The 15,032-nt window shown below is 41.6% G+C and overlaps 1 protein-coding gene across 1 annotated transcript; it reads left to right on the forward strand.

Moving 5' to 3' along the window:
* The first annotated feature begins 2,512 nt into the window (after positions 1-2,512).
* On the forward strand, positions 2,513-10,016 carry LOC311425963 (ubiquitin carboxyl-terminal hydrolase 42-like). The gene is made up of 13 exons (XM_084502031.1): positions 2,513-2,715; positions 3,451-3,651; positions 4,240-4,350; positions 4,510-4,612; positions 4,817-4,884; positions 5,041-5,111; positions 5,647-5,729; positions 6,648-6,759; positions 7,137-7,277; positions 7,468-7,568; positions 8,032-8,173; positions 8,854-9,135; positions 9,928-10,016. Exons 3-13 carry the CDS (start codon positions 4,260-4,262, stop codon positions 9,955-9,957), a joined length of 1,224 nt encoding a protein of 407 aa, XP_084358157.1. The 5' UTR covers positions 2,513-2,715; positions 3,451-3,651; positions 4,240-4,259; the 3' UTR covers positions 9,958-10,016.
* Positions 10,017-15,032: the final 5,016 nt, after the last annotated feature.

Here is a 15,032-nt window from a genome sequence, read left to right on the forward strand (position 1 = left end):
AACCTTGGATGCTATTGCACTGGGGGAACCTGGTGTGCTAGCTCTAAGGAACAGTATAGAGCGTAGAGCAGAGTGGAGACACCACGGCTGGGCTCTGTGACCAGGTGGGGACTCGATTGTTCCTGTGTACGCTGAGACCAATAAGCTGCACTTTTTTGCTACCCTGAGCCAACGACCTGTCATGTTTTGACAAATGCTGTACTCTAATGTACTTTTGCTCATTATAATATCATTAAAATGCCAAAACACACCTCCATCCCAAAAGCTACCTGCTTCCAAGGTGCGACCACCCCTCACTGAGCATGTACTCTGAATTTCTCAGAGCCTATTGCTATAAACAGAGACAAGAAACCTTTTCACCAATCATAACTAAAATATGCTTGACTAGAGTCACTCAAGCTCCACCTCATAAATTGGCCTAAGAGAGAGGTTGTGTCAGGGAAGATACCATTGTTAGGGAAGATGCCATCATTAGGGAAGATACCACCATCAGGGGAGATGCCATCCCAAGGGAATACACCATCCTGAGGACCTCCTGACTCCTGGGATCAGTCGACGGGCTGAGCCTCTCTTCTCCCCCATTGGGACGCCTTTGGGTGAGATTTAAACACTAGGTTATATCGTGTGTCTCTGCGGAAACTTGGGAATCTCTATAGAGTCTTTGTGCCTTTTAACGCGTTCATTTCCAGGCTGCGCACCTGTGTCACCTCTGTATTTCATACATGCTAGCTTGCTTTTGCAGACAGTAACTATCGCCGGCAATCCAAAGAACCTGTGTACCTGTTGCTGTACTAAACTGCACTTGATTGCATTGTTCCTAGTTGTGATAGTTCTCATTAAATGCGACTAGAGTAAGGGTGGTTATACGTTATTGGTGAATCCGTGACCATGGTAGTTCAGTGCTCTGAATCCAACCAGACCCCTAACGGTTAACGCGTTATTGGTGAATCTGTGACTGTGATAGTTCAGTACCCTGAATCTGACCGGACCCGTAACGGTTAATCGGCTACACCCCTAAATGCCACACTGCCCCTCCACTCCCCTCGTGAGGGAGCTGCAGGCCGCCAGGAGGCCTCCCCTCGCTCTCCTCCAGGCTGAATTCTGACACATATTCAACTTGCTGTCGACCAAAACCCCCAGATCCCTTTCTGCAAGGCTGAAAGGGATCTGGCATGATTGATGGCTTAGACTGGGGGAGACCAGAAAAGAGCGTGTTCCCTGTGTGCTACAGTAAGACAGTAACAAAACATGAAGTATAGAAGTTCATCCTGTCATTATTCAGCTTCTGCCTATGGACACACAATTACGCTTATTTAAAGCGGTATCACCTTGAAACCTAATCAGCATTTTAAAAAGGACTTTGTAGCAGTTATTAGCTTTTGTCCCGGAGGGCTGAGGTTTGTTTTGTTTTACATTCAGCATTTCCATTTCTAGCTTACATTCCCCTGTTGTTTTGCATGAGGAAAACGTGCAACTTTACAGAGTAGAACGGAAAGAGATGCTTTTTAGTCTAACTTTTCAGTTTTTCATAGGAGTTTAAAATGTGGTAGGTGCATAACACCAGAAGTACTGCTGCCAAAGTTACATTCAAACTCGTATTTCTTGGAGAAGCAGAAGAAGCCCAGGGAGAAATAAATTTGCAAACATGCTCTTCATGCTCTCCTTTCCCAAGATTTCTCTGAGATATATCCCATCCTCTGTGGGTTTTGAGGTATGTGGTTCCCAGGAGTGAAAAGGAGGGCCAAACATCTCTCCTCTTGGATCTCAGCATGCCAGGGCTTTAGTGTACTGCCATGTACAGCTCCACTGGAAAAAGCGACCGCATGATGTAGACTGAGGAGCCCTCACAAATTAACTTGCTATCACAAAGTGATGCCCAGAAAAGGTGTACTTAAAAGCTAGGCTCATTATAGAATCACAACAAACTCCTCATGACTGGTGCAGTAGACAGTGAGGTAGAGGGCAAGCCCTGGAAAGACAGAAGAAAAGTAGCAGTGAGTTCTGGGTACCTTTGTGCAGACGAAACAGGAAAAGGCAGGCAGTGAAGTAATAGTGTTCCGTTACTAACGCCAGCAATAGATAATCGCAACAATTATCTATTAGATCATAGGTAATAATTAACAGATAATTGCGCAACTCCGGAAAACAATAAATAACTGATTCCCCTCAGAGAATGTCTTCTACATTTTTTATATTAAAAAGACTCCAGAGTTGTAATGGATTAAAATCCTACGGAAGTGAAAGAAATGGCATCAGCCACTAGTTCTGCAGAAGCTAAAAGTAATACTGATAGAGTTTAGATGGAAATTTTCACTTTGTGTGTTTAGTTTGGGGATTCTTTTTAAATCATTCATACCAGCGATTTAGTTCTTAAGGCTGTTTCTTTGAGATTAAGTGACAGGACTTCTGCTACTCTTTTCTTCTTGGAATGCTTCTTGATATTCTTACGTCAACCAGAACTTCTGTCTCTGTCGCAGATGTGAACAATGACCGTAGCTAAGAAGCCCAAATCTTCAAAGCCTAAAAAGCCCTCTTCAAGGCGGTCTGGCAAATCCAAGAAACCAAGTACTAAAATACTGATGTCACGCACCGCAATCTGGGGCCGGATAGTGCCTGCAGAAGATTCAAGCCACGTCTCTGTGGCCCAAGGACGTGGAGGTGCTATTTACTGTAGATCATCTGAAAAATCTAAGGCTTTTGCCCCAAGAGATCTAAGTAAGTGTGCGCTTTATCCTGCCTCCATTTTCTTCAAAGCAAAAGTAGAAAATGCAGTTCTTACTTGTTGCACTGATAGAGAATGGGACTACTGTGAACAAAGACTTCAAAAGTGAATCCCCTAAGGCAACTGAAGTGACTGATGTTACAGAAATTAATTTTGATATATTTACAGTCAACAGAGAAATACGGGGAGCTTTTTGTAATGCACAGATTCCTCCATGTCTTTTCCGTTTTGCAAAGAAAAGTGTTTGATTGTTGCTATTCACAGCTTCCATTTTTCACAGGTTTTTTGAATGATAACATTGCTCAGGAAAAGATCTGGTATCTGTAGGGGTACTGTCATTCCTAGTTACTAGTTTTTACGTTTTTACCATATAATTTCAAGTCTAAATTTGTGGTTTAAGTTATAATAAGGAAAAAAACAGTAGTTGAGTTAATCGGGTTAAAGATTATAGATGGAGAGAAACTTGGCATTAGGTACTACAAACAGAATGGCAGTTAGCCTTGCCTTAGAAAAATTAAAATGGTTGACTAAAGTTGGTTTTTTTTCCCCAAAACATTGTGTTGACCAGCCAATTTGAATTTGGCGGTATTAAAGCTGTCTGCAATAAGTTTTTTCTGGTTTGGATTGTAGTTAGCTCCTCTAGGTGCTCCTGCAGAATAGTATTTTTTTAAATACCTTTCTTCGAAACAAACAAACAAGATCTCTTTTTAAATTTAACTTTCTTGCAGTCGTTAATGATGGAATTGCTCCGCCACAGAGCATTCTTTTTCCACCTGAGAATATTTGTATGGATTGGCGAGAAACACGAAGTGTTGGAGTTGGCCTGTACAATCTTGGCAACACATGTTTTCTTAATGCTACTCTACAGTGTTTGACCTACACACCCCCACTTGCCAATTACATGATTTCTCTTGAGCACGGCCAGTCATGTGAGTACTTTCTAACAGTATTTTGAATCTGTTGGACAGCTCTGAAGGTGAAAGAACAGCAGTGATTCTGTGAGACGAACTTATTTGCCTGATTTTACCTGTAGAAGCTGGCTTTGAGCACTGTATTAGCAGTGGGCTCCGAATAGCATATAGAGTGCAATTAATGCACCATGTTTGTTTGTTTAATTAATTAATTAATTTATTTATTTATTAAAGGATCATTTATTGCTTCATGGGAATAATGAAGTGCATTGGACAGTAATGCATTTAGTAGTAATTTTAGAGAGTAATACATTTTGCAGCCTGTGGAGTTCACATTCCTGTCAGCCTTTACAAATGCGACTTTGCAGTAGTCTTTTAGATTTCTCATCACAAAATGCATTTGAATACAGGCTTAGTGGATATTTTTATTCTGTAAAGCTGTGTGAAATGAAATGTTACAAGACTGTTGGGACATTGGCATCTTGGGAGAATAGAATGTAGCAAGGAGAGTGGATATTGTATCTATAGTTTAAATTTTACTTAGATGTTTGTTTGTAGTTATGGATATTTCGCTGGACTGGGATGCTTTCTTCTTTCACTCTTCAGGTTGTGAATAAGATTTTTGCATGATGTGCATGATGGAGACTCACATTAACCAGGCCCTGCGTTGCACTGTTGATGCCATCGAGCCTACGCATGTTATCAGTAATCTCAGTCGTAAGTGGCTTCAGATGTGTTTCTTTTCGATAGCTTGTAATCTTCAAATAATTATTTGATGTGTATAAGTGGTTTTAACACTATAAAGAAGAGAGATTTTAGAAATACAAGAATGATTTCATTTTTAAATGAGGTAAATACTATCATCTTCTTATTTAGGAATAGGACAACATTTCTGTTTTGGCAGTCAAGAAGACGCACACGAGTTCTTGCGCTATACTGTTGATGCTATGCAGGAAGCGTGCTTGAACAGAAGCACCGAGTAAGCATAAACAAGTTCACTTTCATACATTCTCTAGCACCTTCTAGTCCTTTATTTACTATCAAAAATGATCTCTAGCACCTTTTAGTGCCTTATTTACTATCAGCAACGAAAGTCTACATCATCCTTAGTTTTCATAAAACTCTTTGAAGAGTTAACTCTGCGCCTTAAATCTTCTGAGGTCTGATTATAATTTATTTCCAGATTGGACAGATCTTCTCAAGCTACCACCATCATTCATCAAATATTTGGAGGATTTCTAAGATCGAGAGGTACTTGAAAAAATATTCCTGTCCTTAGAACTGATCTGTGTCTTTTGTCGGTAGTAAAGCAGTCTGTAGTTTGTCTAAAGTAGTATCTGTCAACAACTTGAATTTGGACAGTTAGTCTCCTTCACATAATGTTAAGCATTTATATTTTGCTTCCAGTGAAGTGCTTGAATTGCAAAGCAGTTTCAGATACGTATAAGGCATTTCTTGATATCACTTTGGATATAAAGGTAAGATGTTTTCTAAATATAATTCATGATGTTTAAGTACATGCATAACTTTCTAAATTAAACTTGTTTAACTTAAAAAAAAAACAAACCACATATAATGTTAAAATGTAAGAGCTTGGTGGTGCTAAGGAAGTGGATTGGACTTTGTCCTTCTGTGGAACCCATGTAAATAGTCTCCACATTTGCATTGGGTTTAAGGGGAAAGAATTCTCTTTCTGCAAAAATTATAATGCTGTCATACTTCTTTGTTGTTCTACCTCAATATACATCTAATTTTTAGACTGATGAATTTCTCCCCAGTATTGATGACAAAGCACACTATAGATGCTGTCTAGGCTACAGGAAAAGTATTTGTTCCAAAGTCAAATGCCTTCCAGGTGAGGTCAATGCTGAGCATGCTCTTTCTGCCTCCTTCTTCACAGTGCTCCTAGTAGATCGCTTGAGTATGTTAGTAAGATTCTCTTATAAACTACTAGTACGTCTCTGGAATTTTGAATTTACAGTGACTTTACGCTCTTCTTTCTCGCTGCTTTAGGCGGTTTCATCTGTTAGCAGAGCTCTGGAACTCTTTGTGAAACCTGAAGAGCTGGATGGAGAGAATTGCTATAAATGTAGCGAGTAAGATTTTGACGAATTAGGTCTTATTCCTAGATGTCAGTTTTCTATGTTGCATGACTCTGTTGGAGTACCTCTAAACTTTGGATCTACTTACAAGTTTTGTGGAATTTTATAAAACACTTGGATTTTTGTTTCTTTGGAGGGGGGAAGTCTTGTTCATAGGCATTCCCTATGGGTTTGCAATTCTCTGCCTTGTATTTTGCCATCAGAATTCAAAAAGAGATACTTTTGTTCTTTCTATTTATTAGCTCTCAACAGTACTTTTCTTGATGTAAACTGCCCAGTTTCCGTTGTTCTCTGAGCTAGTGGCTAATTTTCACTGCTTACACTGTAGGTGCTACCTTGGAGCAGGCAATGTATCAAACTGAACTATTTTGTTTCAAAGGATGGCAGATGGTTTCAGTGTCTTTCCAGACAAGCTCAGTACATGAAGACTTCCTACTGTTAAATGTCTCCCTCCTGTAGAATGACCATGTGCTTCTGTTGTATTTTTGATGTTGATAGTCGACCTATGTTGGAGATTATTTGCAATTTCTAGTCCTGGGGACCAAGGCTCTCTCGTTCCACTTTCAGTATTTGTATTTCCCTTGAAAGCTGAAAGAATGTATCCAGGATTGGAGTTCAAATAGCCACTTTTGTAGACCAAGAAATGGTACCTTGCCATCCAACCTGGTAATACCCTTTCATGAGAGATTCCTGTTCCCGCTATGCTCTGAATTGTTGGGAAAATTTACCTTCTTCTCTGTATTAACAAACCTGACACGCAGTGCACGGGTTTATGAAAAGAAAAAAGACCAACCTATTATGCAAGTAAATATCATTCAAATAGCATAGGCATGCGTGAGACATTAAAACGAGTTTGTTTTGGGGGCGAAAAAAGAAGATGCCTTCAAACACTTATCTCTGCTTGTTTTTAAGGCGTAAAAAGATGGTTCCTGCATCCAAGAGATTTACCATACACCGTTCTTCCAAGGTTCTCACAATATCACTGAAAAGATTTGCAGATTTCACAGGTGGAAAGATCAACAAGGTATATTTACCACTGTAATGCAACTATATCATTGTGTAATGGGACATCCCCCAAAGCTGAAAGCTGTTAATATTTTCAGACAATAATTGTAGACTAACGACTATGGCTTATTCTTTCTCTTAATATCAATAAAGTTCCCCCTTGACAAGAAGCGTATGCTTTCCTCTGAGAAGGCTGATTCATCAGGAAACAGTTCTCTGCAACTTCTAGTCTTAAACATTGTTTATGGGAAGACTTATTTGTAGTGAATCAAGAAATATATTCTAGAAATATATTCTAGAAATCAATTCTAGTCTGTGTTTTTTGGAAGTGTTTTTCTCTGGCTAGTCCACGAAGTACTCTGGGATAATTCTTCTATCTTCTTGGTCTCTCTTTAGGAGGTGAAATATCCGGAGTATTTGGACCTGAGAGCCTACATGTCGCAGTCAATGGGAGAACCACTGCTCTATGCCTTATATGCAGTGCTGGTACATCACGGTGTCAACTGTCACTCAGGACACTATATATGCTATGTAAAGGTAGAAGTCAACAGCATTTCTAACAGGGTAAAGGTTGTGCTGGCAAACCAATTAAAGCGTGACTAGCAGCTACTGTTTCTAGGGAAAAAGATTTCATTATATTTTTATTTGACACGTATTTTGCTCCTATCCGTGATTTCATTTGGAAAACGTGCAATTCACCTAAAGAAATCATTGTCTTTATTTGCAGGCTGGTAATGGACTTTGGTATCAGATGAATGATGCTAAAGTAGTCCGTACAGACATTAAAATAGTTCTTGGTCAGCAAGCTTACATACTTTTTTATATCAGGTAATAACAAATCTTAAAATGTGTTCAGAAGAGATTTACTTTCCTGTTATTGATATTTTTCTGTTTTGCAAGTGTTTTTCTTGCTATCCCGGGAGAAGATTATTATTTGTCTAATTCAGTTCTGTCTAACCTGAAATTCTCTGTGTCGTTTATTATCTTTTGTTGCTTGGCCTTAAACTGCAGCACTTGTGTAAATTGCTATCTATGTGTTATCTGTAGCTGGCTAATTTAGAGAAGGAGAGAAATGAAGGTCATCTGTGGTGTAAGAATGAATTATTGCTCTGAAAGTGATAGTCTTAGAAGGAAGACTGTTCTCTACTTTTCAGTTTGTAGTCTTGGCGAAGCCTTCTGTAGAGAAGGCTTCCATATCATATGAACTGTTCCTCTAAAATGATAGGATGGGATTTAATCCAAGAGTAGGCTGAAAGAAAAACTAAACTACAATCACTGCTCTTTTCTGAAGGCGCTATGATTTGACACTTGGAGAACGTGCGTTTTACTTGCCAGCACCATCTTATCCCTGTTCATTCCCTCCTGGTCAGCAGGGGGCTAATAGTAAGCAGGCCGGATTTATGGGACCACGACTTCTTCCTCATACGATTAAGGTAATTCAGGGAAGTGGGAGGGTAGATAACGGCACCAAACTGCTAGTGGGTTTGGGGTTTGGTGTGGGGTTTTTTGTTTGGTTTTCGGCATCTTAGTTTTGTTTTCCTTCCCACGCTGCAGCTTTCTTCACAGCCCTCATGCTACAGCCAGAGTCATTCAAACAGTGGTTACTGCTAAATTGTGCAGCCATGTGACTCCATTACTTTATACCTCCAAGACAGCTTTCTAAAGCACAGAGAGCTACGCTCTTTGACAATTTAAGCAGAGTGTACTAATCCTCAAATCATTTAAAAGAGGACTTGTTTTTCCTGTCGTCGTCACTTTAGCTAAGACAGGGAAAACTAATTGTCTTATTCCTGAGCACCAGAACAATTACTTCAGGCTTTTCAGGGTATGTTTAAAGGGGAAAATAAATATATTTGGGAATAGCAGCAGGTAATGTTAAGTTGCTTGGCTGGTTTTCAAAGATGATGTTAATTTGATACCAATCTGCAGTAAACCAAAAGCAGGAATTGAATACGCTTATTGGACTTGCATTTATCTTTAAAGGGCAGTGTGTTTTTCTTTTTAGGTGTTAAGACCATTTGTAGAAACACTCAGTAGGAGAGTTTTGTGTTTCAAAATGTTAAATGCAGTGTTTGCGTTAATCCATCTTGCAATTTCTTCTTTTTAAATACAGAATTCAAGCCATTTAAATGGAAATGGATCCATAAAAGAGGACGCAAAGACCACTGGTGTCACCCTAAAAAGGCCATCTTCAGCACCACCAATGGCCTGTGTTCAAAACCAGGCAATTACCAGGCCTTCAATTACTGATACATCAAGAAAACAGAAGATCACCATCAGTATTCACAATAAATTGCCTGCTCGTCAGACTGTGTCACAGCCTGACTGTCTTAGCAGTGCTGTGGAGGATGAAGATCTCTACCAGGCTGTTCCTTCATCCACAATTACAAATTCGGTAATGCAAATGAAGCAAATGCAAACAAGCAAAAAAGTTTCTGATGAAATTTTTGTGGAGCCAACAGTGAATGAAAATCCTAAACTCAGCTCTGATAGCACAGTCCCTTACAGTGCAGAATCTTCAGGAAAATCTGAGGAGGAGTCAAAGGGCTTATTTAAAAGGAATTGCAATGCAATGTCCTCTAATGGAATTTTGGTTGGAAAGGTAGTCCGTACATTGCAGCATTCCAATTCTTCCTGTCAGAATGCTGACGAAGGAAGATCCCAGCATGAGCTGCCAAAAACCGATTCACTAAATGGTGCTATTAGGTTAGTTAATGAATCTAAAGAAAACGGACTGAAACTTGATGATTCCACTTGCTGAGTTGAACCTGATAAACCTTCTGAGATGTTCTTTTCTAAAACAAATGGATTGCTTGAAACATAGATTTGCTCCATCGAGAATTTCTCACCTATGATGTATTCGGGAGTGTTTATTGTGTTCCTAATTCAGGTGAAATACTGAGAAAACACAGCACAAATGTGATTGTAAGACTTAATTCCCATTAGAATTTGCAGACCTGAGCTTACATTAGAACTTGTCAACTTAAGCTCAGCTGAGATAAAAATTCCTAAGTTTCATAAAATAGATTTTGGGAGGTAAGTTGGGGTTATCTTTGAAGTGTAGACAATGCATACAACTCAAAACGGTCTTGCTTACCATTTAATGGAGAAATTCTGACAAGACTAGTCCTCAGTACTACTAAAAATAGTATTTTTTTTTCTGCTGACTTGTGCGTTTTAATTGCAGATGCCTGGAGCTATGCTTTCAGTCAATTGAGAAGTCATCATGGAGTCCCTCACAGCCAGCCAGCTGAACATCTTGTCAGAGGAAATGAGGTAAAATGAGCACAGTCTGATTAAGACAAGACTTTATGGAAGTTTGTTACAGTTTTATATGTCTACTAATAGTATTTAATGGAAGGATTTAAATTAGTACAATTCCATACTGTGTGTCCAGTGTCATGAACAGAACTAATGATCAGCACTGAGCATATCACTCTGATGCAGGTTGGTGCCTCAAGGAGAACTTGTGTTCCTTCACAGAATGTTTTTCCATTTTTCTCCACTGTCTGGAGAAACATTGGCTGTTCCCCGCTCGCCCCTATGCCTTTTTTCTCAGAGCAGCAGGTGGAAGGAGATAGATGCATTTGCTTTTTTAGTGCAATGGCTTCAGAAGTAAGAGGGGAAAAAACTCAGAGCATGGAAGTTGTTGAGCAAAAGCGTCACAAGCAGGAGTACTGGGAGGGAAGCAGGTACAGATCTTTATCTCGTGAAAGAAACAGCCCTGAGAATGGCAGAAGAGCAGTCAAATATTCAAAGTACAGATCTGGCAGCAGAGGAAGATCAGAACAAGGTAGCAATAGATATTACCAATCCAAAGGGGAAAGAAGTTGGAGCAGAGAAAGATACTATCGAGACAAAGCACAGAGATGGGAAAGATGTAGCTATTACAATGATTACTATTCACCTCATGCGACAGGAGACAGTAGAGAGAGAAAGTTCTCTCATGGCGATGCAGCCTTTGACAAATCAACTGCAACTTACTACAGCAGGTCACATAAGCTTTATCATTACAAAAGCGGATGGCCTCACGGTTTCCTCTTGAGAGAGGAAGATGTACGTTGCTTTAGCACACCCAGAGCAGACTTGCATCATTGCTCGGTACCTCAGCAACATTCCAGAAGACATTCTCGTGAAAGACATGCGCTTCCACCTGTGTCAGCTCATTTGGAGAACTGTCGCCGGAAAAATGAAACAGAAGGAAACAGAAAAAGAAAATATACCCGTGCAGAAGGTAGTGAAAGTGAAATAGAAAGGAAAGACAGAAAGATAGAAAAGGAGCTTTTAGGTGGTGAAAAAAATGCAAAAATATCACAAGTTCTAGAAGAAAAAGAAGTCTAAGGATAACCATGGAGAGAATGATTCCAAGTAAGCAAGGATTCCAGCATACTCCGCATTTTTTATCCTAATTCTTTTCTGGGTGCTTCTCATGTCTTCCTTTTTTTTTTTTTTTTTTTTTTTTTTTTTTTTTTTTTTTTTTTTCTGGTAGTTTCTAAGTTATTTAGATAGCATCAGCTGGCTGGGGATCATGTTGTTAGGTTGATCGGTGAAGATAGGAAAGCTATTGCTGAATTGTGTCAGAGCACTAGCTTTGGACCACATAGTTCGAATCACATCCATACACCATTCTGGATTAGGTTAAAAGTTTTTTTCTGCTTGCACGTATTCCAGAGCTAGCCACTGTTAATGATCTGTGTACAAACCAGGACCTATGGTCCTTCAATCTGACGGCTTAAGTTTGCTGCATCTAAAGTAAGTTGCGTGTGCACAAAGCACCACAAAATAGCTGACATGCTGCAAATCATCACCTGTGGTAAAATAAATCAAGTTTCATATAGGCAACAAGTGCCACATCTTTTTTTTCTCTTTTTAACTTGCATGTTTCTTTCAGACTTCACGATTTGTGTTTCTGTGCGCTCCACTTTGACAATGCCAATCGCAAGCGTAAAAAAAGAAGAAAAAGGAGAAGAAAAAGAAAAAAAAGGAGAAACACCAGGAAAGTGAAAGGCTCCTTGGAACACTTAGATCCTCGTATCCAGAAGATAACGCGGGAGAAGAAGGAAGAATCCCATCCTCCAGATGGCTCTTCATGTGAGCAATGCAGAAGCAAGGACAGTAAACAACCTTACAAGGAAAGGAAGCCTTCCAGTGCAGGTGAAAGCAAGACATACAGCTCCATCGCATCCAATGACTATATTAAAGGTAAGTGGCTGCAGCGTATTTGAGGAATTCCATTTATATTAATGTAGAGATTATTTCAAATAGGCTGCACCGATGGGCTGAGGTCAACTGCGTGAAGTTTAACAAGGCCAAGTGCTGGGTCCTCCAACTGGGGCACAATAACCCCAAGCAGAGCTACAGGCTGGGAGATGAGTGGTTGGAGAGCTGCCAGGCAGAGAAGGACCTGGGAGTGATGGTTGATAGTCAGCTGAATATGAGCCAGCAGTGTGCTCAGGTGGCCAAGAAGGCCAACAGCATCCTGGCTTGCATAAGAAACAGTGTGGCCAGCAGGGCTAGGGAGGTGATCGTCCCCCTGTACTCAGCTCTGGTGAGGCCGCACCTCGAGTACTGTGTTCAGTTTTGGGCCCCTCGCTACAAGAAGGACATCGAGGTGCTTGAGCGGGTGCAGAGAAGGGCGACGAAGCTGGTGAGGGGCCTGGAGAACAAGTCCTACGAGGAGCGGCTGAGGGAGCTGGGCTTGTTCAGCCTGGAGAAGAGGAGGCTCAGGGGTGACCTTATTGCTCTTTACAGATACCTTAAAGGAGGCTGTAGAGAGGTGGGGGTTGGCCTGTTCTCCCACGTGCCTGGTGACAGGACGAGGGGGAATGGGCTTAAGTTGAGCCAGGGGAGTTTTAGGTTAGATGTTAGGAAGAACTTCTTTACAGAAAGGGTTGTGAGGCATTGGAACAGGCTGCCCAGGGAAGTGGTGGAGTCACCATCCCTGGAAGTCTTCAAAAGACGTTTAGATGTAGAGCTTAGGGATATGGTTTAGTGGAGGGCTGTTAGCGTTAGGTTGGAGGTTGGACTCGATGACCTTGAGGTCTCTTCCAACCTAGAAAAAAATTCTGTGAAATTCTGTGAATTTATCAGTGCCTCTGCTACAATACAGGATGGGACCCCGTTTATCTCATGCTCCTCATCCCCCTCGTTTGAAATGTTCTGCCTGAGCCAAATGTCCCTGTGCATGCTGTCAGCCTGCCAGAAACCCCTGTCCCCGAGGCACAGCAGCGAGGCCTTGCCCTGCCACCGGCCTGCCCTGCCCGACTGGTGGCAGCAGGGTTAGCACCATTCCTGTCCTTCATTTTACTGTGATCCTCTTCTTATTTTGAAGGCAGATGTGGCTGAAGTGTGCAAATCCCTGAAGCAGTACTGTAACTAATTTTATGGCTTCTTTAGTGCCATCCAAAACAAAAACAACAAAACCCAACACCAAACAAGCAACTCCCCCTGATGGAGCAGTCTAAAGAAAGGATGTTAAGCAATACAGCATTAGCCTGTGCTTTTGTCAGTGTTTCCACTGCCAGGTTGTCTTCCTAAAGGAACCAAGCTTTGGCATGGAAAAAAAAAATAAAAATAAAATCTTGAAACATTTCCAAAGGGCTATGTGATGGGGTGACAATGGGAGTTAAAATGACTAACAGCGCTGCAAATTTTGGCCCCAAATCCCGTAAATGTTGCCAGGCAGCAGCAGCTAAGGTGTGAGCATTTCTCAGGAGGTGCCAACTGCCCATGGGATCGATAAGGGCACATGCACACACATTACGTGCAAATAATTACTCGATGACTTTTAGATGCTGGGCGCTGCAGCATGAGTAATGGCGGTCAGTAATTTCTTGTCAGCAGCAGCTTTTCTTGAAGGAAAGGTTTTAAGACGTGGCTCATACTGTGATGGGGAAGAAATCTTTCTGCATTAATCACGAACTTGTCTTTTTCACGAATGTATTCTGCTGGAGGTAAGTACACTCTGCCAGACTGTCTAAAGCAACCAGAAACAGCATTTGATTTCCAGAGGAGGTGGAAATCTGAATAGAAAAGGACACAGGTTTTCTGAGGGCCTTCATTTTAGTCTCTCTCCCTGAGCACGTGTAAACCCTCAAAGTCTCTTGGAGCAGGACACTGGTGGAGGAAGGCAGTTCCAGCCCGTTTCTCCCAGCTGCCATGCCAAGCAGTGCAGAGGCCACGGAGAAAGCCCTAAATGAGGGATTAAGCATCTAATTCCTCCCAGTAAAACACCACTGGTTCATATGGCAGGTAGGACACTGTAACCCCCTCCAGGTCCCCTCTTCCCACCCTGCTGCTGGGACCAACGTGGGGGGAACACGGTGCTGCTACCCCGGTCTAGAGCCAGGCTGGAGGCACTTGGCCTTCCTCTTCTCTTCTTCCTCTGCACCTCAGGACCGAGCTGCTCGGGCTCCGTTTACTGTGTAGCAGCTCCCTGGAACAAGGCATCTGAAAACATCTTCTGGCTAGACACATACCTTAGCATATTAGAAGGTATTTTTAGTACTTCTGGCAGAACAGATCAAACTCGGCTTTCAGCTCTACTAATAGAACCCTGTGGACTTTGCTGGCATCACCTCGTATTCGTACCGAGGTAGCAGCTGAGCAAAGTTTACTAAATAGTTGTGTTTACTTCACACGAGACAAAAAAAAAATAAGTAGAGAAAAACACCAGTGGCGTTCCTGACGTACAGCAGGCTGGGGTTTTTGTGCTAGGAGCGTGGCTCAGGCTGGCAGATGCTCCGTTTGCTGAAGAAACAGCAGCACACAGCAAGGGCAAAACACGCCGAACATTGCTGCCCGAGTTTGTGATGACTTTGTTTTTGCATGGGGATAAATATAACCACGACCATTTCATACAGCAAAGCACTCTATGATGAGTGCATGAGTACAGTGTAAATAGCCTTACTGATTACAGGAGCTATAAACACGGGCTGGAAACCCTTGTTCCCCCCTGCAAGTCAGAAGCCATGGCAGCGGAGGGAGGTTTTACAGCTAAATCGTTAAAAGCCGTGGCAGAGTGGTTTTTCTGGAGGGCTCTGAGTGTGAAGCTGGTGCTCTGCCACCCGACCAGCCATGCCGAGGCGGTGGGAAGCGTGCCACCACAATTACAAACTTGGAAGAGGGGAAGGCTGAGCTAACCACCATATTCTTACCGTGTAGGCTGGTTAAAAAAAAAAAAAAAAAAGTAACATATAATGATTCCTGCCTTATTGTAGTGTTTGGCTTCCAGATATAGCCCTGCATAGGAAGGCAGGTATGAGGTTGGAGGGAGCCAAATGAGCATTTCCT

This window comes from Aythya ferina (assembly GCF_964211825.1).
Source record: "Aythya ferina genome assembly, chromosome: 35".
Taxonomy (NCBI): Eukaryota; Metazoa; Chordata; class Aves; order Anseriformes; family Anatidae; genus Aythya; species Aythya ferina.